The sequence below is a fragment of the Tinamus guttatus genome, unplaced genomic scaffold (assembly GCF_059628265.1).
Source record: "Tinamus guttatus ecotype Peru unplaced genomic scaffold, ASM5962826v1 Tinamus_guttatus_pri_ptg000503l, whole genome shotgun sequence".
In the NCBI taxonomy this organism is placed as follows: domain Eukaryota; kingdom Metazoa; phylum Chordata; class Aves; order Tinamiformes; family Tinamidae; genus Tinamus; species Tinamus guttatus.
In genome coordinates, this window is record NW_028289037.1 from 952,842 (window position 1) to 972,276 (window position 19,435).

The window sequence follows — 19,435 nt, forward strand, 5'->3', positions numbered from 1 at the left end:
TGGTCAGGAACATAGTCAGCAAGATACTCCCAGTTCTGTTTATCAGTCCACAGTGGTACTCAATGTCCATAATTTTTAAACACAATAAATTCAAGCAAGCTCTAGAATAGTTTGATGGTTTAATAATCTTTATCCTAATAAAAATAGAGTTTGATGCCTTGGTATAATGTATATTTTGCAGTAGTTAGGACACCAGTATTTAATTTAGTGTTTTCACTTTTCAGTGGATTTTTTTCCTATGATTCTAATGCTAAGCTGCCTTAGACATGCTCTAAAACTCAGTATGGTGAGTTCATCAGGCCAACCTGTGCCTTGTGTTCTGACACTTACGGGATGTTTATATTTTGCATTCATGAGAAGATGCTCATTAACAAATAACCCATCCATGATAACGCCACCATCTGTGGTTCAGGGAGGAGGGAGGGGGATGCAAACTGAAAAAAAAGCAAATCCTGACCTCCCTTCCTTGTGCACACTCCCTCCAGCAATCCACAAATCTTATTCAGGCGTCTGGCAGGGACTTGGCAGTTTTGCAATTGTTTGGGAAGTGAAAAATGATTGTAGGTAAGCTTATGCCTAGCATTCTCTTATTTTTTTACAGAGATAGTAAAATAGCAGTGCGGTACCAGTTTGCAGGCGTGCATCTCTGTGCCGTTTTGGAAGGCCTCTGCAGAGGGCTCAGGACGTCAGGCCTGGGCAGGCTGTGCCCGTGTGGCTGCAGGTGGCATCTCAGCTCCCCCTCTCAGCTGTTCCTCAGGACTCCCTGCACTGTGTTCCTTTTCCTTCTCTGAATGGCACTGCGCTAGTCACCAGTACCAGCACCATGACTTACTACTACCTCACACTATATGAAATATCCCTTTATTGTCACAGAGGAGTAACAAAGGAGAAACAAGAATTTCTTTAATTGATAAAATTAGTGTCTTCAGTAGCTCTGTCTGCTCTTGTAGCGCAGTTGCACAGTGCTGTAAAGCCTCAAAAGCAGGAGATCAGGAGGACACTCGTTTCTCCTCTTCCCCATTGCCCTCCCTGTTCACTTGCCTGTTGTTAGTGCACTGTGAAGTTTTTGCCCTTAGTAAGTCCTCTGTGCAGTCTGGGAGAACCTCTGCCATTGAAGCTACGCGTTCCCTCATTGCTCAGCTTGAGCCTCTTCCTTCTTTTTGCTTTTTAAAAGCTTCTTTACCTCTTCCAATTATCAGGCAAGCTGGAGCTCTTGGAGTACGAAGAAAACTGTACACAACCAGCTGGACTAATTTCAGAACTGCCCGAGCAGACGGCCTCAGGGTCCAGCCCAACCAGAGATGGTGTCTTCAGGCCTAATAGGAAAGGAAGACACTGACAGGATATCCATATTCTAGACAGAACCCCCCAGAAATATATTTAAATTTATTCTCTGTTTGAATTGGCCTCTATCTAATATCAGGACACAGCAACTCATATGCAATTCAATTTGTGGTTAATGCATTCCAGTATTTTGTTGTTTGGGTGCCATTCCTGGCTAGCCTTGTTTACATCATTATAATCTAGGAGTCAAGGGGCTCTTGAAGCTGCCTGTATAAAGGCCCAGAGACGGGCAGCTTCCTCAGCTTTTGTCTCAGCCTCTTTCCTATAATGCATATTGGCCCCTGTCTGCAAATTCCATTATGTGTTAAAAAAGAAATAAAAGGGTCAAGCTCTTCTGCTCCTCACAGACCCTTTAGAACTGCCCTCTTCTCAGATCTGACAGACTGTTGGTAGTTTTGTACCTATCTGTATTTCCCTTATGCTTCCACCTCCCCACCATCTATTCCTAAACCCTACATTTTCTGTTCCATGTGGTCCAGCATGGAACTAATGCAGATTGCTGGGTACTAGGTCTAAACCAGCCTAGACCCTTGAAATTTCACTTTTCCTTCCTTCACCCTCTAAGCCCAGCCCTCTCCCCCAGTTTATAGCTGATTTAAAGTTTAGAGATAGTGTAGAGATAGTTACCTATAGAAATGTCCACACAATGCAGAGGAAATACCACTCATGCAACTTCATTTTAGAAGAATTTTGCCATAACTGTTAAATTTCAACTTGCTGAAGTAGGTTAAAAAACTGCATCCTAATTCTTCTTGATTCTGCACCCCTTCCCATTCACTTCATCTTGGTATGTTTACTTCTGCTAGGCAGCCTGGTTGAAGTACCTGCTTCTGCTGCCCAGATGCCAAGATATATAAATATTTTGATCCAAGCCCTCCCATCAGCTTATTTACTAAGTGATCCTGCTACTGTGCTTCCATGTGAGCAGCTCCATGGCTGAATGAAAGCGAATGGCCTCCCTTTGCAGAGGTCCCTTGAGCAAACTATGGCCCTTGTCCCTGCAGCCCTTCATCCCCTGCATCCTGTAGTTCCTTCTTTGCTATCAAGTCATTTCACAGTAAAGCTACGAATGACGGGATCAGAACCAACATCTTCTGTGGAAACTGTTGGAACAGGTTGGTGTAAACTTTGTAACAAAATGCTTTTTGTGGCTGATTCAGACAGAAACCCTTGTCTCGGTGAATGAAGATTCGCTCTTGTTGCTTCACCCCATCCCTGGGCAGGTCTGTTCAACACTCACCAACAGAAATGCTGCCTTCTACCCATCCAGAGGTGGGTAACTTTGTCCCTCTTGTCATAGCGTGTGTCTCTTTTCTGTTACTGTTGGAAATAGATACAGCATCAACGTAACTGTAAACAAACAACCGGCCTTCCCAAATGCCGCCCTTTTCTTGTAGGAGGAGAAGTGGAGCATTCCAAATAATAAAAATCTCCATTTTCCCTGTATCTTATGTTCGATTTTGTTTGCACCCAGTAAGCATGTCACCCAAATTTTTATTAAAGGAGCAAAGTCGTTTTGTCAGTAGTCTCATTCTTATTTTGGATTGACTCCCTGACTTAAGCATCACTGAAATGACAAGAGGTCCCTCTGCTCTAGTGCTGCACCTTTGCATATCCATGTACATAGCTCGGGGTGCGTAACTCTTCGGGACAAGGGAAAATTGCATATTTTTTCACTCTAGATTGTTTCACAAAATACATTGAAACACATCTGCCAGATGTGAGGTGTTGCCTCCTTCATCCGATAGGGAGAGCCAAAGAGCTTCTCTTTAGCGACCTCCACATTTTCATCTTAAGATTTTTTTTTTTTTGGATATTAAATTCCCCAAAGGTTTAATATGATGCCTTCTCCTTGAGGTGTACGGTTCTGATCTTTCCTCACTCCGTTTTCCTTGTGGCCTGATGGCTTTGCTGGTGCAGAGCTGGCTCCCTCACAGCAGCCATTCCCGCGTATTTGTGCCTTAGGTGATGTCCTTCTTCGGCATAGTTGCTGGAAAGATTTTTTTTTTTTGTGACTAATGCAATTTCTTGTTCTGTTCTCAACAGATGTTGATATCATCCCATTCTTCCACAATTTTGTGCTGTTAATATTACATGCCTTCACTTCCTTAAAGAAGTCATTGTAAGTTTGCAGGCTTTGCTATGTTAATGCTCTTTTTTTTTTCTTTCTTTGGTGTGTGTGTTTAAACATGATGGCTGGGTTCTCAGTTTTCTTTTTAAAGGTATGATAAAATGGGTACCCTTCTTGACTTCTCTTCTGCTTTCCACAAATGCTTTTACTGTTAGTACAGAGCTCTTACTTACAGATGTCTCTTATTGATACCTTGGATTGGTACTTTCAATACCATTTAATCTTGGAAGTAGTTCCAGCATAGGGATTGCTGCACAGGGGTGTGTTTCTCTGTACTGGCAAAGTGCACAGCTCTTTGAGAACAACTGAATATATTTAGCGGGCCTAGTAGCTGATGCCATACAGAACATAGTAATTAAATATTTACTGCTCTTATTGGCTAGATTAAACTGATTAGCAAATTCAGCTTCAAGAGAAAATTTTCACTGAGGCCATATTAGCAAGAAAGTAGCTCTCACCTATTAGAGGAAGGAAAAGCAAAGTACATGGCAAGCAACCAAGGTATGGGAATCCTATGGTTGTGGTACATTTTGTAAATGACAGATTACTGTTTTCAGCTAAGTAACCGTGTTTTCATTTGAATTTAGTAACTATTTTTTTAAGGAAAAAGGAGAAGCAAATTCTGCTAATGGAATCATAAAAAGTCTCCATCTATGCTGGAATCACAGACCACTACAATGTGAGCTCAGATACAGGCACAGTCATCGGCTTCAGGGTGGAGCAACCCAGACAAATATTGCTCACACATGCCAGGGGATTGCACACTGCAGGACAGCTCGAGGGTGCTGTATTTTGTGAGTTCTGGCTCTTCCTTTCTTTGAGGAGTCATCAGTCTCTGTCTCCAGAGCAGCAGTACAGGCTCCAGTGTCACTGAATGCCACGGGCAGGCGGTTGGAAGAGGTGGAAGCAGCACTTGCTGTCCTGCTTCGTACTCAGAGCACGGAACATGACCTGGTTTGGCGCGGCACTGAATTCAGCAGGCTCATTTGCTTGCGTGCTATATACAGACAGTATCAAGAACAGTTTTAAGCTCTGAACATCAAATGTATTCCTCCCTCTTCCCATAGTTTTCCTCTGGCTCATTAAATGTTCTTCCCTGAAGAATAATAGCGGATATTTATTGCACAAGAAATGCGCTGGAGATGATGCTTTTGCACAGACTGGCAAACTCCATTATTTTCTGTATCACAGATTCTGGCTATTGAAAATAATTTTCAACCGAAAATGTTTGTTATAAAAAGTTTGCTATAATAAAATATTTCTTAATGATTGATACTACTGTGAGGTTTCCAACATCCATTTTAGATTTAATCATGCTATCTATGAAAAATACATCTTCCAAATTTATGCTATTAACAAGGACTACGTCTGATGCAAGTTTAAGCTGTTCTGGTTTGGAATAGCTGAAGTAGTAACTCTTGTAACTCTTCTAACTTTAAATCTTTCTTACTGATGTTGGGTTGGAGAGAGAGTTTTTTATATCACATACCTACATTTGAAATTCATCTGATGAATCAGATGAAGGTAATGGGTACCATTCACCTAGGAATATCTTATCCTGCCAACTAATTCAGTGTCAAGAATCTTTCCCGGTGTTTTCCTCATATGAAAAGATTAACATTAAATATATGTTTTGCCACGGTTTGGTTCTTAATGAAGATTTGCACTAGAGTCAACATTTTATCTCTTCATTTTCCATTTTATTTTCTGCAGCTAGTTGATATCCTTCTAATTAGGCGGGTAGCTGATGATCATCCATGTTGTGCTAAAAATCAGAGTTCAGTGTTGAGGATCTGTGACAAAAGGCGAATGAAATACTGTAATTTTCAACTGTTATTTTAAATTCTTAAGATTTTTATCTTAAAGATCTTAAAAATATTAAGACTTTTATTTTTTATTTTACCAAAAGCACTAGCTCAGTGTAATTAGTTGTGTTTAGTGTTTTTCATACATTTCCCCTTTGAAAAATACTTTCTCTTTTCCTTATCCATAACTGCATTTTTGAACACCTTAGAAGTATAATGTTTAAAAATGAATGTGATAGTATTCTTACAGTAACTGAGAAAAGCATATTACTGTTCCGAGCTTAGGTCCTCATGATGATAGTATTTGCTTTTCTGATAAGTTGTTAAAACATGAAGTCTTGTGATCATTAGCACACCTTACAGGAGAGTCCTCTTTTAGACACTCTTTTAGACACTCTTGAGCTTTTGAGTAATTTGACATGTTCTGTGTGAAAACAGCACAACCTTTTGCAATTGCCAAATGAGTGATATTAATGAGCTCCCATTTTTAACTATTAATATCTTCCTGTAGGACAGATTACAATCAGAAGGATTACACTTTTCACAGTGACAGATTGCTAATGTTTGAAACTAAGGTTATTGACTTATCATTATAGTTAGGATTGTTGTTTATCTTAATCTCATGCTATTCTGGTATAGACAGGTCCTTAACGGGGCCTTAAGGGAAACTTGCACTACAACTCTGCTGAGCAAGTATATTTCTGTTTCAGTAAAGTAGTATCTTCGAAGCACAAATGTCACTCAAAACAAGCCATCAGTGACACCTAGGCAGTAATGTTCATAAGTAAATATAATCCACACATAAATGAATGAATAGAAAATTATTTTTTTTCAGCCTCGGAGTGCTGCATCAAAACTGGTTTCAAAAGAAACTGAGTAAAATTTAAAGTGATGTTGCCAGATTAAACAACTTGGGTCTCTCCTCTTGTCATATGTGCAGGTTCAAAATCGTTTGAATGGAATTGTTACTCAGGTGCAGCAAAATGACAGCCATGCTCTACTATATGCAAGGATTCAACAGATCTGAAACCTGCATTGCTTTGGGACCGCCATAATTCCATAACTTCAGTGAAGGTATTGAGTTTATGCTAACATAATAAGGAGAAACTTAGTTCTCTTATCTTCCTCAAAGCGTGCTCTGCAGCATTTTAATGCTGCTCAGGAATTAGCAGAAATGCCAATCATGCTTTAACAGAGCCTAAAAATACCCGCTAGTCAAATGGATTGTCACAGAAATACTGAAAATGTAAAAGGACCCACAGTTCCTGCTTTTTTTTTATAGTTAGTTGCATGACCCTACTCATGTATGAAGAGTCTCTCTTGGAAAGTGGCATATGAATCAAAACCAGATACATTTTATAATTATAGAGACTGTATAATACCATGATTTAGCATAAGCCCTGTGTAAATCAGCATGTAAAATGAAGAGTTTCTGTAAATGACTAGTAGGTTTGAATATTTTAGGGGTCAATGTCCAAAGTGTGACCCCCTGAATAAGGTCCAAGCTGTCTTTGAGCAGCTAGACTTGCCAGTAGTTGCTACACATCTGAGCTGTTGTAAACGTGAGGTGGTCTTGAGGGAAAGTGAGATGATTTAAAATAGCTTTTTGCTGGCTTCTATGTCAGGGGCAGGTAGGATCTTCTTTAACTTCTATGCTATCCACTTACAAGACATTTAAGCATAACATAAATATAATGGATAACCTTTCTTGGCATGAAAAACTTGAGATTTCTTGTGTGCTTGTTCTGGCGGGAAGTTCCACCATAAGCAAGTTGCTCTATCTAGTAAATCATATAAAAGATTTAATAATATTTACAGCTCTGAATATCTGTCATGGAGCTGGATTGCCTTTTAATTATTTTTACAGGTGCTAATTAGTCTCTTCAAAAGTGCTTCAGTTACTTCACCTTATTTAATATTTGCTTGTTTGACTTTTTTCTTTCTTGAAAAATGTGAATTATAATGTGAATTATAAAATTCTTCCATATACATCTCCAATAAGTACATAGTTCTTTAACCACTCTGCATGCTTACTCTAAAGTCACAAAATAAAACATTTATATTTCTTATTTATGTCACTATTCTTTGCTGTTCTCTGAGGAGGAAAAATGAAGGGGACTTGAAGTTCTCTTAACGTATTTTACTCTTGAAAAATCAAGCAGCTCTCTTCAGTACTCTTGCTGCTTTATTTCCACAAAATCCTACCAATAAAAGGGCACTGTTGAATACTCTGGGCCTTAGTTTTGGTGTGTTATTTGCTGTCTTCAGACTCATGGTGAATATCCTGGTTGGTTGTAGCCTTTCTGGCGCAGAGAATCAGCTGTAGGATCCTCGGCAGCGGCTGTGAAGCGGTTGTTCCCTCGTCCTCCTGCTTAGGAGACGCCTCAGAAGTGAAGTTTTCAGCAGCTGCTTTTGAAGTGCATGTACCTACATCCTCAGCGTTACCCGCCTCTCTGATCTCCCTTCCTCCCCGCTGTGCTGAGCGCTTTCACAGGGTAAATACTCGGCAGCCTTTGGGGCAGCAGCCCCCTCGGGGCGCTCCCTGCGCTGAGCTCACCTGGCCCGTGTGGAGCCGTGCAAGGCTTGTTACCGGCAGCGTATAAACGTATAAATGTCCTCGCTTCTGTGTCTGCCCTTCAGCATACGTTCTTACGGAAATATTCTTTTGCACTCTGTTTTAAAGCACTCTCTTTTTTTTTTTTTCCCGGTGAACGTGCTGGATATTTAAGCTCCCTTGAGGCAAATGTTCCGAGTTGCGTCGTACCTTGGTGCAACGAGATTACGGAGGACCAACATCTGCACGTACACACTCTGGTCTATGGCACGCGGGCTTCAGCCTAGTTAGCACTACGGAACGGAGCTTGTGGAGCTGCAGACCTACATGTTTATTTGCGGCTACTTGGTTCTGCGTATGCAACAACTCTTTTTCAGCCTTTGCAAGGCACATCCCCCGGCCATTCCTTGGACGTCTGCGCAATTAGTTTAATGAACTTTGCTTCCAAGTCGCTATGCGATTAGCAGCCATTAGCTCCTTGTCTTGACGGTTTTGCAGGTTACTTAACTGCGGATCCCCTCTCCTAGTGAGAGCATCAAGACGTTTCCGAGGCGGGTTCGGCGCGGAGGGCCCCGCGCTGCGCGGGCAGCGCTGCCTCCCGCCCTGCGGCGCCGCGCGGGCCGCGTTCCGGCTTTAGCAGCCGCGGCGGGAGGAGGGAGGGACGGAGGGAAGGAGCCGCCGCTCCCGCTCCCGCTGCGCGGCCGCGGCGGGAGGCGGCGGGCGGGAGCCCGCGGGCCCTGGCGCTGCGGGGCGGAGCGGAGCGCGCTGGCCGGGCGCGCTGCGGCGGTCGCTCCGCTCCGTTCCGTTCCGTTCCGCGCCGCTCCGCCCGCCGGCGGCGGCCCCGGCCACTGCGGCTCGCCGAGGTGAGTGAGGCACCTGTCAGCGCCGCGCGCCGCGGCCCGGCGGCTGCGAGCCGCTGCCGCCGCCTGCAATGGCGTCGAGGCGCCGCGGCGGGGGCTGCCCGCTGTCAGGCGGCCCGCGGCCGCGCTGCGGGGAGGCGGAGCAGCGCGGGCCGCGCTGAGGCGGCCGCCTCGCCCGGGTAAGAGCGCGAGCAGAGCGCGCGGAGCCGCCGCCGGGGGCTGTTGTTGGGTGCTCGGCCGGGCTCGAGGTGCTGCCCGCGCCGCCGCGCTCAACTTGGCGCCCTTCCCCGCGCGGCGCCGCGGCCGTTGGAGACCGCGCGGCCGCCGCCGCCGCCCCTCGCCTGGGCTCCGCGCGGGGCCGGGCGCCGGGTCCTGCCGCATCGCCCGGCGCGATGGGCGCGTGTCCGTGTCCGCGTGTCCGTGTCCGCGTGTCCGTGTCCGCGTCCGCCCCGCGGGGACGGCAGCCGCCGCCGGGAATGAAGCGCTGCCCGCGGCGCGGGGGAACTTCCCCGGTGCCTCGTTATTCCCAGGGAGAAGGGGAGGCGCGGGAGCGACCTGTCCGTCCCCACGCGCGGTGCTCCTCGTGCCTCCCCGCCACCGTGTTCCGCGGCGGGAACAAGGGCTCTCGTGCAGCGCCCAGGGAAGCAGAGCCCGCCGTGTGCGTGAGTTATCCCGCGGGCAGGTGTGAGCCACGCAGAGGTTTGCTTGGCTTTCCCTTTTTTTTATCCTTTTCTGCTTTTGCTGTAGAAGAGTTTGGTACAATGAAAATAACGGCATTTCTCTTGTCACCTTGATTTTCCTATGCATGTTGGTGACACACCACATTTTTGTGAGCAGAGTTTTCACGTTTTTGTGCAGTGCCAGCTTGTATTTTTTCCTTTCTTTTCCCCCCAAAACGTTATTTCAAGTAACTATATAAATGTGAAGTGTCACTTGGATTTAAAGATATACCAATGCATGCCATGATTCAGAAAGCCTCCCTCTCCGTTGCAGGTTAAATCTACGTTTTCCCCCAGAAGCCGGCGGTCCTGCTGCTCTGTCACAACTGCCTGCATGTGCTGAGCTGCTTGTCTCCGGCCCCACTGCCGCGCGTGGCCCTGCTGCAGCGCTTCCCTGCCAGCATCTCCGGTGCAACAGATTGCTGAGAGTGGCACCACCGTAATTATGTGAGCTGGCTTTGCCTTGCTCCCGAAGCAAACATGATGAAAACGGAGTCTTCGGGAGAAAGATCCACTCTCCGGAGTGCCTCTCCTCACAGGAATGCCTACAGGACGGAGTTCCAGGCGCTGAAAAGCACCTTTGACAAGCCCAAGTCAGATGGAGACCAGAAATCGAAAGAGGAAGGAGAGGCCTCCCAGAGCAGGGGGAGGAAGTATGGCTCCAATGTCAATAGGATCAAGAACTTATTTATGCAGATGGGCATGGAGCCCACTGAAAGCGCTGGAGTTACCCCCAAAACAAGGGGGAAGGGTGGCCCTCCATCACCTCAAAGGCGTATTAGGCCCAAAGAATTTGTAGAAAAAGCAGATGGTTCCATTGTAAAACTGGAATCTTCCGTTTCAGAGAGGATTAGTAGGTTTGATACTATCCATGATGGTCCTTCTTACTCCAAGTTTACCGAAACTCGAAAGATGTTTGAGCGAAACGCTCATGAAACGGGACATTCCCATCGCTATTCCCCAAAGAAAGAGAAAGCGGTTTCCAATGAGCTTCCGGATGAGTGGTGCAGCTCTAAATCCCACAGAGGCAGCACTGATTCCCTGGACAGCCTTAGCCCAAGGACAGAGACTGTCTCTCCGACTGTGAGTCAGCTCAGTGCAGTGTTTGAAAACACCGACTCACACAATGTAATTGTTTTAGAGAAGTCGGAGAACAATGAAGAATACTCTGTAACGGGTCACTATCCGCTAAACCTGTCTCCTACCGTTGCTAATATCTCCTCCCCTGCTGCGAACCTGGAGGGGTTCAGTCCTTTGAAAGAGGCCAGCACGTGGTCGCCACCCGCCTCACAAAGTACGAGCTTGGTGTCTGCGGAGAACTCCCAGCAAAACAGCACAACTTCCACACCCAGGCAGAAGACATCCTCAGGCACTTTGTCGGGTTCCAAAACAGCTGAGGAAATCAAGAAGAAAGCAGAGGCTGATTCTGCTGAGAACTGTGTGGGGCGCCCGCAGGATCAGGCCAGTGTCCCTGACAGCGAGAGGGCTGTGGACGGTTGTGCTAGGAATAAGCCCAGAACGGACACAGAGGTCTTCTTGAGACAAAAGGAACAGTCAGAAAATGCAGAGGGTTTCTCTGATAGACCTGAAGCTGCAGAAGTATCAAGAAATTCAGTGTCAGGTGGTGATTTTGCAGCAGAGGCTGTTTCAGATGCTACCGAGTCGCACTACGATGAGACAAATGAGAAGGAAGCAGACGAAGACGGGAACAGTTTTCAGAGCTCCCATGTGTACATGCACTCTGACTACAACGTGTACAGGGTACGATCCAGGTATAATGCTGACTGGGGAGAGACAGGTACAGAACAGGATGATCAGGATGACAGTGATGAAAACAATTGTTATGAACCCGATATGGAATACTCTGAAATTAATGGATTGCCAGATGAGGATGAAATCCCAGCAAACAGAAAAATACAGTTTAGCCGTGCTCCAATTAAGGTAAGCTCCCTACACTCTCTCTCTGCTATTTGGTTTGTTGTTAAATGCAACTTTTTTGAAGCATGTTTGGATAGTTGGCTGTGAAAATACTGCAGAGCATCTTCAGATGCACATTTTTGTTACAGTGAGTGAGCATCATCTCAAGGGCTGCAAGGGCGATGAGGCCCTGCTGAACTCGTGTCCTTTCCTGGCATACTTTATGGTTGATGAAAGTAGCAGACATGGAGAATGATAGCGAGGCTTGCAAAGTTCTGAAATTTTAACACACATCTTCTGATTTATATGGCTGCAAATTATAGTCATATGTGAAATGTGGAAGTATTTGGTAGCCTTGATGGTTGTTTTTTTCATTTGAAATTTTAACTTCTCTAGATTGGCTGGCCTCTCTTTAACTCATCTCAGATGTTCTTTAAAGTTATTCTATTGAAACACCATGTCATGAAATACAATGTGCTGTTTCGCTAGGGGAAGACCATTAGTGTTTTGTATCTGAACCAGTATTATGTTTTCTAGTAGTATCTTAGCTATTTGAATTTCAGTCATACCTTCATGTATGTTTAATATATGCCAGTTCAGCAGGGGCTACAGAAAGGCGAAGGACTTAATAAATGGTGGGTTTCTTGCAGAGTGTTTTTTGCTTGTTTTTAAGCACCTTGAAATTAGAGCTAAGAACATTGACAGTTTCAAGTATTTTCAGCATGGGACATAACTACTGTAGTGTTTTATTATACCAGCATTTCACAACTGAGTCTCGGGATTAAGTATAAAGTATTTTACTTTTGAACTGTGTTTACTATATGTGGTCTCAAATGAACATTGCTAAAGCATAGTTGTTTTTCCAGAAATTATTCTTAAAAGCCAAACATGATGGAATACTTGAAATGTTTGGTGGAATACTTCTGAAATGAAGAATTTGAAATGAAATGAAATTGCCTTTATGAGTTTACTAATCAAAATTCTTAACTGAAAGAAGTTTGACTGTCAAACTTGGAAGTCATGTCACCTAAAAATCTCTGCTTTGGTGGCTTAATAAAGGGTAAGATGTCCTTGTGCCAGGAAATCTTAATCTGAGTGAAGCAACCAGGTTTTCACATCTGTTAACTGGGGGGGGAAGTTGCCTTCTGTTCTTCATGCTATTGAAAGACCATTTTTATACTAAAGCAAAATAAGCAGAGCCAAAATAACGTGGGCTCTTTTTTGCTGATTTTTTTTTTGGACTCGCATCATTGACCAAAAATTTTAACAGTGTTTGTGCTCCTTCTGGATTATTCCTGTAATTAAGCTAACTGGATTTATTTAAGTTTTCTTTGAGACAAAGCAGAGAAAGATTTAGTTATGAAGGATTATGGAATACCCTTTTTTTCCCTCCCTCCTTCCCCCCACGCTGCATTAACAGGCAAGATGACTCTTCTGAAAAGTCTGCCAGTTGTGAACAGGAGTTTCTTCAGTAATACTTACTATGATTCAAGCATATAGGAATTTTGAAAACAATTACACTGATTTTATTCCTGAAATGGTAGACTTTTTTATTTTTTAACACTTTCTGTTTTGAAAGGTAAAACAGTGACATTACTTAAGCATATTGCTGTGATCAGCCTGTTTTTACTCAAGAGTAAGATAGTCATGACAGGTGCTTTAAATATATTCTCTCTCAGTTATTAATTAGTTATAATTTTTTTTTCTTTCTTGAAATTTTCTTGCTATGTTCAGTTCACACTACATCTTATGAAGTAATATTTATAGTCAATCAGGAAAAAGCACCCAGAAGTCATGTGTGTAAACAGTAAATGGGTACATTTGTCATGGTTTTTGGAATACAGAATTCTTAACTAGCTAACCCAAAGTAAAATAAATGCTGCTTTAATTACTTTAGCATCTTACAACTGCCCATTGTAGACAGAAGAAAAAACGAGTAAAAGCTGAGTTTAGAGAACAGCTTAGAAGAAGAAGTGCTTTGGGAGCTCCCCATGTGGTTGCTTTTGGCCTTGCCTGCTCAGACGCATCCTGTCAGTCACGTGGGAAAACCAGAAGTGAGACCCGTGCGGAGGAACCGTAGCGAAAGTTGTGGAAAATTCGCAGCTGCTTTTGGCCTTCCTCTCTAGTTCCCTCAGCGGTGCCAGGCAGCGGGAACCCCGGCCGGCTGCCAGCGGCCGCGAGGGATGGGGAGCCGCAGGCTCCCTCGGGAATCCTTGGAAAAGCGGCTTTCCCTGCGCTCCTGCGTTGCCTCTTTGGGAACCTCGCTGATTCGGGGCACCACCGCAAGCTGATGTTTGATTTTTCCAAGCAAGATGTGTCTGTGACTGGTTTGCAGGGCGTGCGGTTTGCGTGCCCTGTACCCCCTCACCGTTTCCGCAGACGAGCTAATCAAACCATCCCCTCGGCTCCGCTGTTTTATGGGGTTTGCAGCTGAACATATAACAAGTGTTGAAGGATTTTTCTGCACTAGGTAATTTTATGTGTTACTGGGCACAACTTGTTTCACTAGCACCTTCCCGAAACCTCATCTCATGCATAGCTTAACTGGGAGAGAGGAAAACACAGAGCAATGTGGGAGTATTTTCTGGATGGTTGAAAATTGATCCTCTGTTAAAATGAAGCAATTTTTACTTACGAATTCTGTTAGATAGCAGTGCTAAAAGTCCACCCAAACAGCTGAGTACTCCAGATGTTTACTGCCAGGTTTTCACAATATCATTTCCCTGCTCCTCTTCCACATTATAACAAAATTGGATTGTGGAATGTGTAGACAGTGGATAGTTATTACCTAAAAGTTATTACTTGAGGTTCTCAAAAGATTTACTTAAATGTTTTTGGATTGCTTACGGTTAATCTACATTTTCAAAGGAGTTTTCAAATAGATGTGTGCTAAATACAATGAAAAGAGAGCTGAGCCTGAAGAGCAAAAAGATTTTGTTGCCACTGAGGGGAATCTTCCCTGTTCCTGTAGGGGAAACTCTGTGGACTTTGGGAAGTAGTAAAGTAGAAGGATGTATTCTGTAAACTGTAAAAATTCAGCTCCGCTCATCATCTGAGAAGGGAAAAATGGAGTTACTTAGGAACCTCCTATAAGGAATAGCACACAAGTGAATGATTACAGGAAATTCTGCTCTTGTACAAGCTATAATTTTGCTATCACAGATCCCATGCTCCATGGGCCATTTACTCAGCTTTAGGATTATGGGATTTGTTTGCTTATCTTGTCTCTGTTGAAAATTAGTTTCTTGAGGAGTACGCGGCTGCCTGAGGCCCGTGGCCGGCTTGGGGAGTTTCTAGGAATTTGGAATATCCCATCACTTATGTAAGCAGCTGAACACGTGTTTTGGGGCTCAAGGAACATGTATTTTGAGGCTCAAGTCAACTTTGAAAAGTAAAAAGCATTCTAAAAGTGTGTGGACATGAGTTTCTGCTAAACAAGATGGGCATGTTTAGTGTCTAAGTATTTATATAGCGATGATGTTGAGTGGCTTTCATCAGCAGCGCTCCATTCCTGTGTCGGGATACCCTGTATCCACACAGCTGTACAGCTGACGTTTTTCAAGGCAAATGAAGAAGGGAAAAGTTGCATGAGTGTAAAGAGAAGAAAAACTCAATCAGGATTGAGTATTTAGGATTTATCAATCCTAAATCAGGATTTAGGATTTATCAATCAGGATTTATCAGGATTTCTTTGCTACCAAAAGGAGCAGAAACTCAATGATTTACTGGCCTTCCCTTGATTCTTGTGGCACTAGCTGGGAGCTTAGGGGCACTGCAGGCTGAGAGGGCAAGCTTTGCCAGCAGTGCCCAATTCATTAGCTGGACAGTTCCCACATTGTAGCAAATGGAAATGAATTGTCCAAAGTAGAGTCCTTTTTGAGCAATGCTTTGTCCATCCCTACTGGAACTAGGATGGAGATTAATGTCCATATCCCCTCCTTTCCCCAGTCCAAAATGTTTGATGCCTTAATAGCTGATGGCTGGATCTTCAATTGCTGCCTTATTTTTGGTGCCAGGTACCCGTTAGACCATTTAAAGCCATTTGCAGAAATGAGTATCTGCTGCTGACCTTTCTTTTGCAACCTTCTATTTGTCTTCTATATAAGCAAACATGGAGTTGGGCTTAGATGTTGTCCCGAGGAGCCTTTCAACCTCAACAAGTCTGTGGCTCAGTGAATAGAGGAGTCCCCGTGCACTTACAGAAGAATAAGCAGGTGTAGTTCCCTTCTGAAATCACCGAAGCGATAGTGTCCTTTCTTAAATTTGGTTCTCTGTTCTGGCCACCATGTCCTTTTTTTAAAAAAAAAAAAAAACATTGGGAGTGGAAGGTGCTTTCTTTGCTAAACCATGAAACTAGGAATTAAATAAGCCTAGGCTGCATCACAGATTTCTCCTGTAATGCTAAGTCACCGAACCTTTATGCCTGTAAAATGTGCAACAAGTTGTTCTTTGACAGCTCCAATAATTTCAACTTGTATAATAGTGTGAGATGCTGAACTAGAAAATGCTTATGTAGCTTAAAACATGTATATTCTATTACAGAAAGTGTCCTTACACATTTTACAGGTATTGCGAAACACGAGAAATTCTACAGACTAAGTAGTAACAGAATACATCGTACTGCAGATATTAAATGTCATAGTAAATTTGACTTTTTTATAAAAGTTTTGATGATTTTAAAGCAAATTCTTTGCTATAGCGGTTGGATATATAAAATATTTCTGTGACCTGGTTCTTTATTCCAGTTGCATCTGCTATGAAAGACCATGGTAGAACCTTTTTCGTATTTTTATCATGGAAAGGGAGAAGAAATAAGTGTTTCCCTATAAGTAGTAAGCACTCAGAGTGGATGCTGTCAGATGAAGAATAACAGTGAAGGGAGAAAGCATTCCAGAACAGGTTGCTGTTTTGGATATTAAAAGATACGTCTGTTCTACATGGCTGTCATGTATTTGAGGTGTATCATTGAGTTGGAGTTGTATGCTTTCATTGGATGATCTGTCACACAAAGTTTAAGATGTTGAAGGGTTGTATTGTACAAAATATAGTTACTGGAGTACAATAGGTGGAATAAGTTACTTGTCTTGCTCTGTACCCTGTAGAGACATTCACTCCTGTGTAAGGAACCCCCAAAAGTCACTAAGACTTTTAGAGCAAAGTTATTCCTGAATGTGACATTTGCAGCTCAGTTCAGTTCTAGTTCTGTTTATTTAGTTCAGTTATTGAATTACAATATTGAATTAATATTGTTTAAAACTCACTTTCGTAAGCACTGAGGACATTATAGATGAGGTGTTGGTAGAAACTGAGCTTGGATTGAGTGATTGCCATCAGAGGTTTACACAGCTTGAGTTTTACGGGTTTTGCAATTAAAGGTTTTGAATTTCACTAATACAGACTGAGATACTGTAGGGAAATAGTTGGAAATTAACTGAACCCAAGAGGTAAGGGAGCTAACAATAGGCTTCTTGGAGCTGCTTTGATTCAGAATTAGAAAAACTGCATAGAAGTCGCACCCAAGAAAAGCTAGAATCTATGAACAGAAGAATTGCAGACCTGAATAGAAGAAACGTCAGCCAAGAGAATATCAGAAACTAGCCAAGAGCATAGAGGGAATTGCAAAAGTGATTGCTCAGAAATCACAGAATCACAGAGTTTGAACTCGCAGAATGAGAGTAAAAGGCTGCCAGATGTCAAGCTGAGTTTGACCTTGTAAAGGAAAATAATCCAAGTTGTAAAAAAGCTATTTATCCATTAAAATAAAAGAAGAAAGAAAAAGGGGCATTATGCAATATGCATAAGGTTATAATTAGAGCTATCACCCCAAGTTTATTTAGCCTTAATTTCTAGCTTAGCTGGTGATGTTGACCATGGAATCAGGATTAAGAGAGGAATAGATGTGTAAAGGTGGAAATACTTACAGTGAAATTTCTTACAGGAAATGAAGGCAAAACCTAGAAGTTCCTTGTGCTCAAGTTTGTAGGGAGGTGGTTGGGATTCAGAAGGGTTTTTAGAAGGCTTTTTAACAAAGATTTCAGAAGAAAATGGGCACTGTGAAACTAAAGATGATATTTAAGTGCAGAAGCGCAAATGCTGTAGCCATTTTTTTTCGGAAGCAGAGAAAGGTGTCTCTGGCAACTTGAAGATAGTCTCCCTTTCTGCAAGGCTGTAGAAGAACTTTCAAAAGAGTAATCAGAGGCAAGGAGGCGAATAGAATCTATTGAGCAAATTTATTAGAGGAATATGACAGAGAATATGACAGACTAAATTAGTTTCTGCTTTTGGTAAGATCTTGTTAAAATTTTCAGTGGTCCTGTCTTGAAGTAGCAGCATTGTAATGATGCTGACTTGTGACAGCAAGTGGGGAAGCACAGAAGGTTTGCAGTAAAATATGGATTACTGAGAGCTCTTGGATAGTGGAGATGGTTATATGGCATAGGAAGCTTCACTGGTGATTCATTCCCAGGGGCAAATAGCTAAGGAGAAAGCCATTCTGCAGCCCCAAATGACGGCAGTAACCTGCCGGGTGACGCAGCTGTGAGGAAGGTAAAAGATGTTCTAAATACATGAAGCAAAATGGGTTTCGTAATGTCATTTTATAGCTCACTAAGGAGACCTCATCTTGAAAGTGCCTGTGGATTCTGCGGAAGAAAAATGAGTTTGCAGGAACAGCTGCAGAAACTTGCTTCTCTTAGTGTGTTTTATTTATTTATTTATTCTTGGTTAATTCTATCATAAAACAGGAGGCTTAGGAAATTTATTTTGTTCAGTGGCAGATGACGAAGTCTGAAAAATAACTTAATTACATCTTTGGTATATTCATAAAGAAAAAGCACCTGAGAGCTAAAGGGCAGTGTTTCACTTTTAAGGTGGAATTGAGCATTTCCCAGCTAGGATTATAGAACTGTAAAAGCAGGCAGCGATGATGCAGACAATTCCTGTCTCTTTTTTGTGTTCCTAATAGAATTTTGTACTGTCTGATGGTGTCTGTTACTTCCAATCAAGCATGGAATTTCCTCCAGTTCTGCTGAGCTTACAGGCCGCAAATAACATATTGAAAAAGGTACCTGACATTACTCAAATTAAGTAGAACAAGAGCTCTCATTTTGTGCCATGGTGTCCCTTTTTATAGAGAGAAGTATTCTAGTAAAAGTGCAAGCTGATTTTATTCACTAGAATCATTTCATGAGTTTTGTCAAATCACTTGGCTATTTCCGTATAATAAAGTCAGTATAAGGTGTGCGTGGAGAATTTAGCTCTGACTACTATGTCTTGTATTATTACACATGCAGCAGTTCTTTTTAGGCTAAGCACATCTATATTTTTTTCATGTTCTCTGCCATTTCTGCCTGCCTCAGTATTCAGTGCTTAATCTCAAGGGCATGAAATGCTGGCTTGTGTTGAAAGAGTATCTTAATATTCATCCTATGCTGCATGTGGACCTGGTGCATTTTACTTGATTAACTTCTGTATCTTAAATTTATTATTCATATTATTCATTTAGAAACAGTAAACTATGGAGGTCCTTAAAAACAGCACTATGAAACTGCTGTCCAATTCATTCAGATGATGTCCTTAATGATAAACAAACATCCCAAGGTTTTATCTGGCTTTTAATCATCTTTACAAGCTTATAATCATCTTATAATCAGGTGGACTCTGATTTTGGTATATTTAAATACTTACCTGTTAGTTCCGCTTCCCTACGAGTTGCAGGATTCATTGATGCTCATTGATGTCGACCTGGGAATCTATCCAGTAGGATTTATTGTGTATGGACTCCTCAAGCAGAATATACTGTAATGTTTTAACAGGGGTGAACCAGAGGGATCTCATGAATCCAGGGATTTGGAGCACTCCTCACAAACAGTAGTTAGCTATTACCTGGTCATTTAGAAATACAGCAGAGTACCCTAATGGAGATATAAGCATGTCCATATGGTACACAAGAGCATGAGGCTACATGGCTATGTAGGTTTTTGTTCTTCTTTGCAGTCTTTTTCTCTGAAGCAGTGGCATGGTTGTATCACCCCTCTATAAATATGCCATGCTAAGCAAAAATTATTGTCTTGATGTTTTGCATATTGCCTTCATGTTGCTGTTTA

At 42.7% G+C, this 19,435-nt stretch overlaps 1 protein-coding gene across 5 annotated transcripts in view; it reads left to right on the forward strand.

Annotated features, from left to right (window-relative positions):
- Positions 1-9,856: 9,856 nt before the first annotated feature.
- The window catches only part of PPP1R9A (protein phosphatase 1 regulatory subunit 9A), a 127,290-nt gene continuing 117,711 nt past the window's right edge, over positions 9,857-19,435 (forward strand). For all 5 annotated transcript variants that reach the window (XM_088533458.1, XM_010212372.2, XM_088533459.1 and 2 more), the window contains exon 1: positions 9,857-11,354. In XM_088533458.1, coding sequence (XP_088389584.1) covers positions 9,894-11,354 — 1,461 coding nt within the window. In that variant the 5' untranslated portion in view covers positions 9,857-9,893. The remainder of the gene's footprint in view (positions 11,355-19,435) is intronic.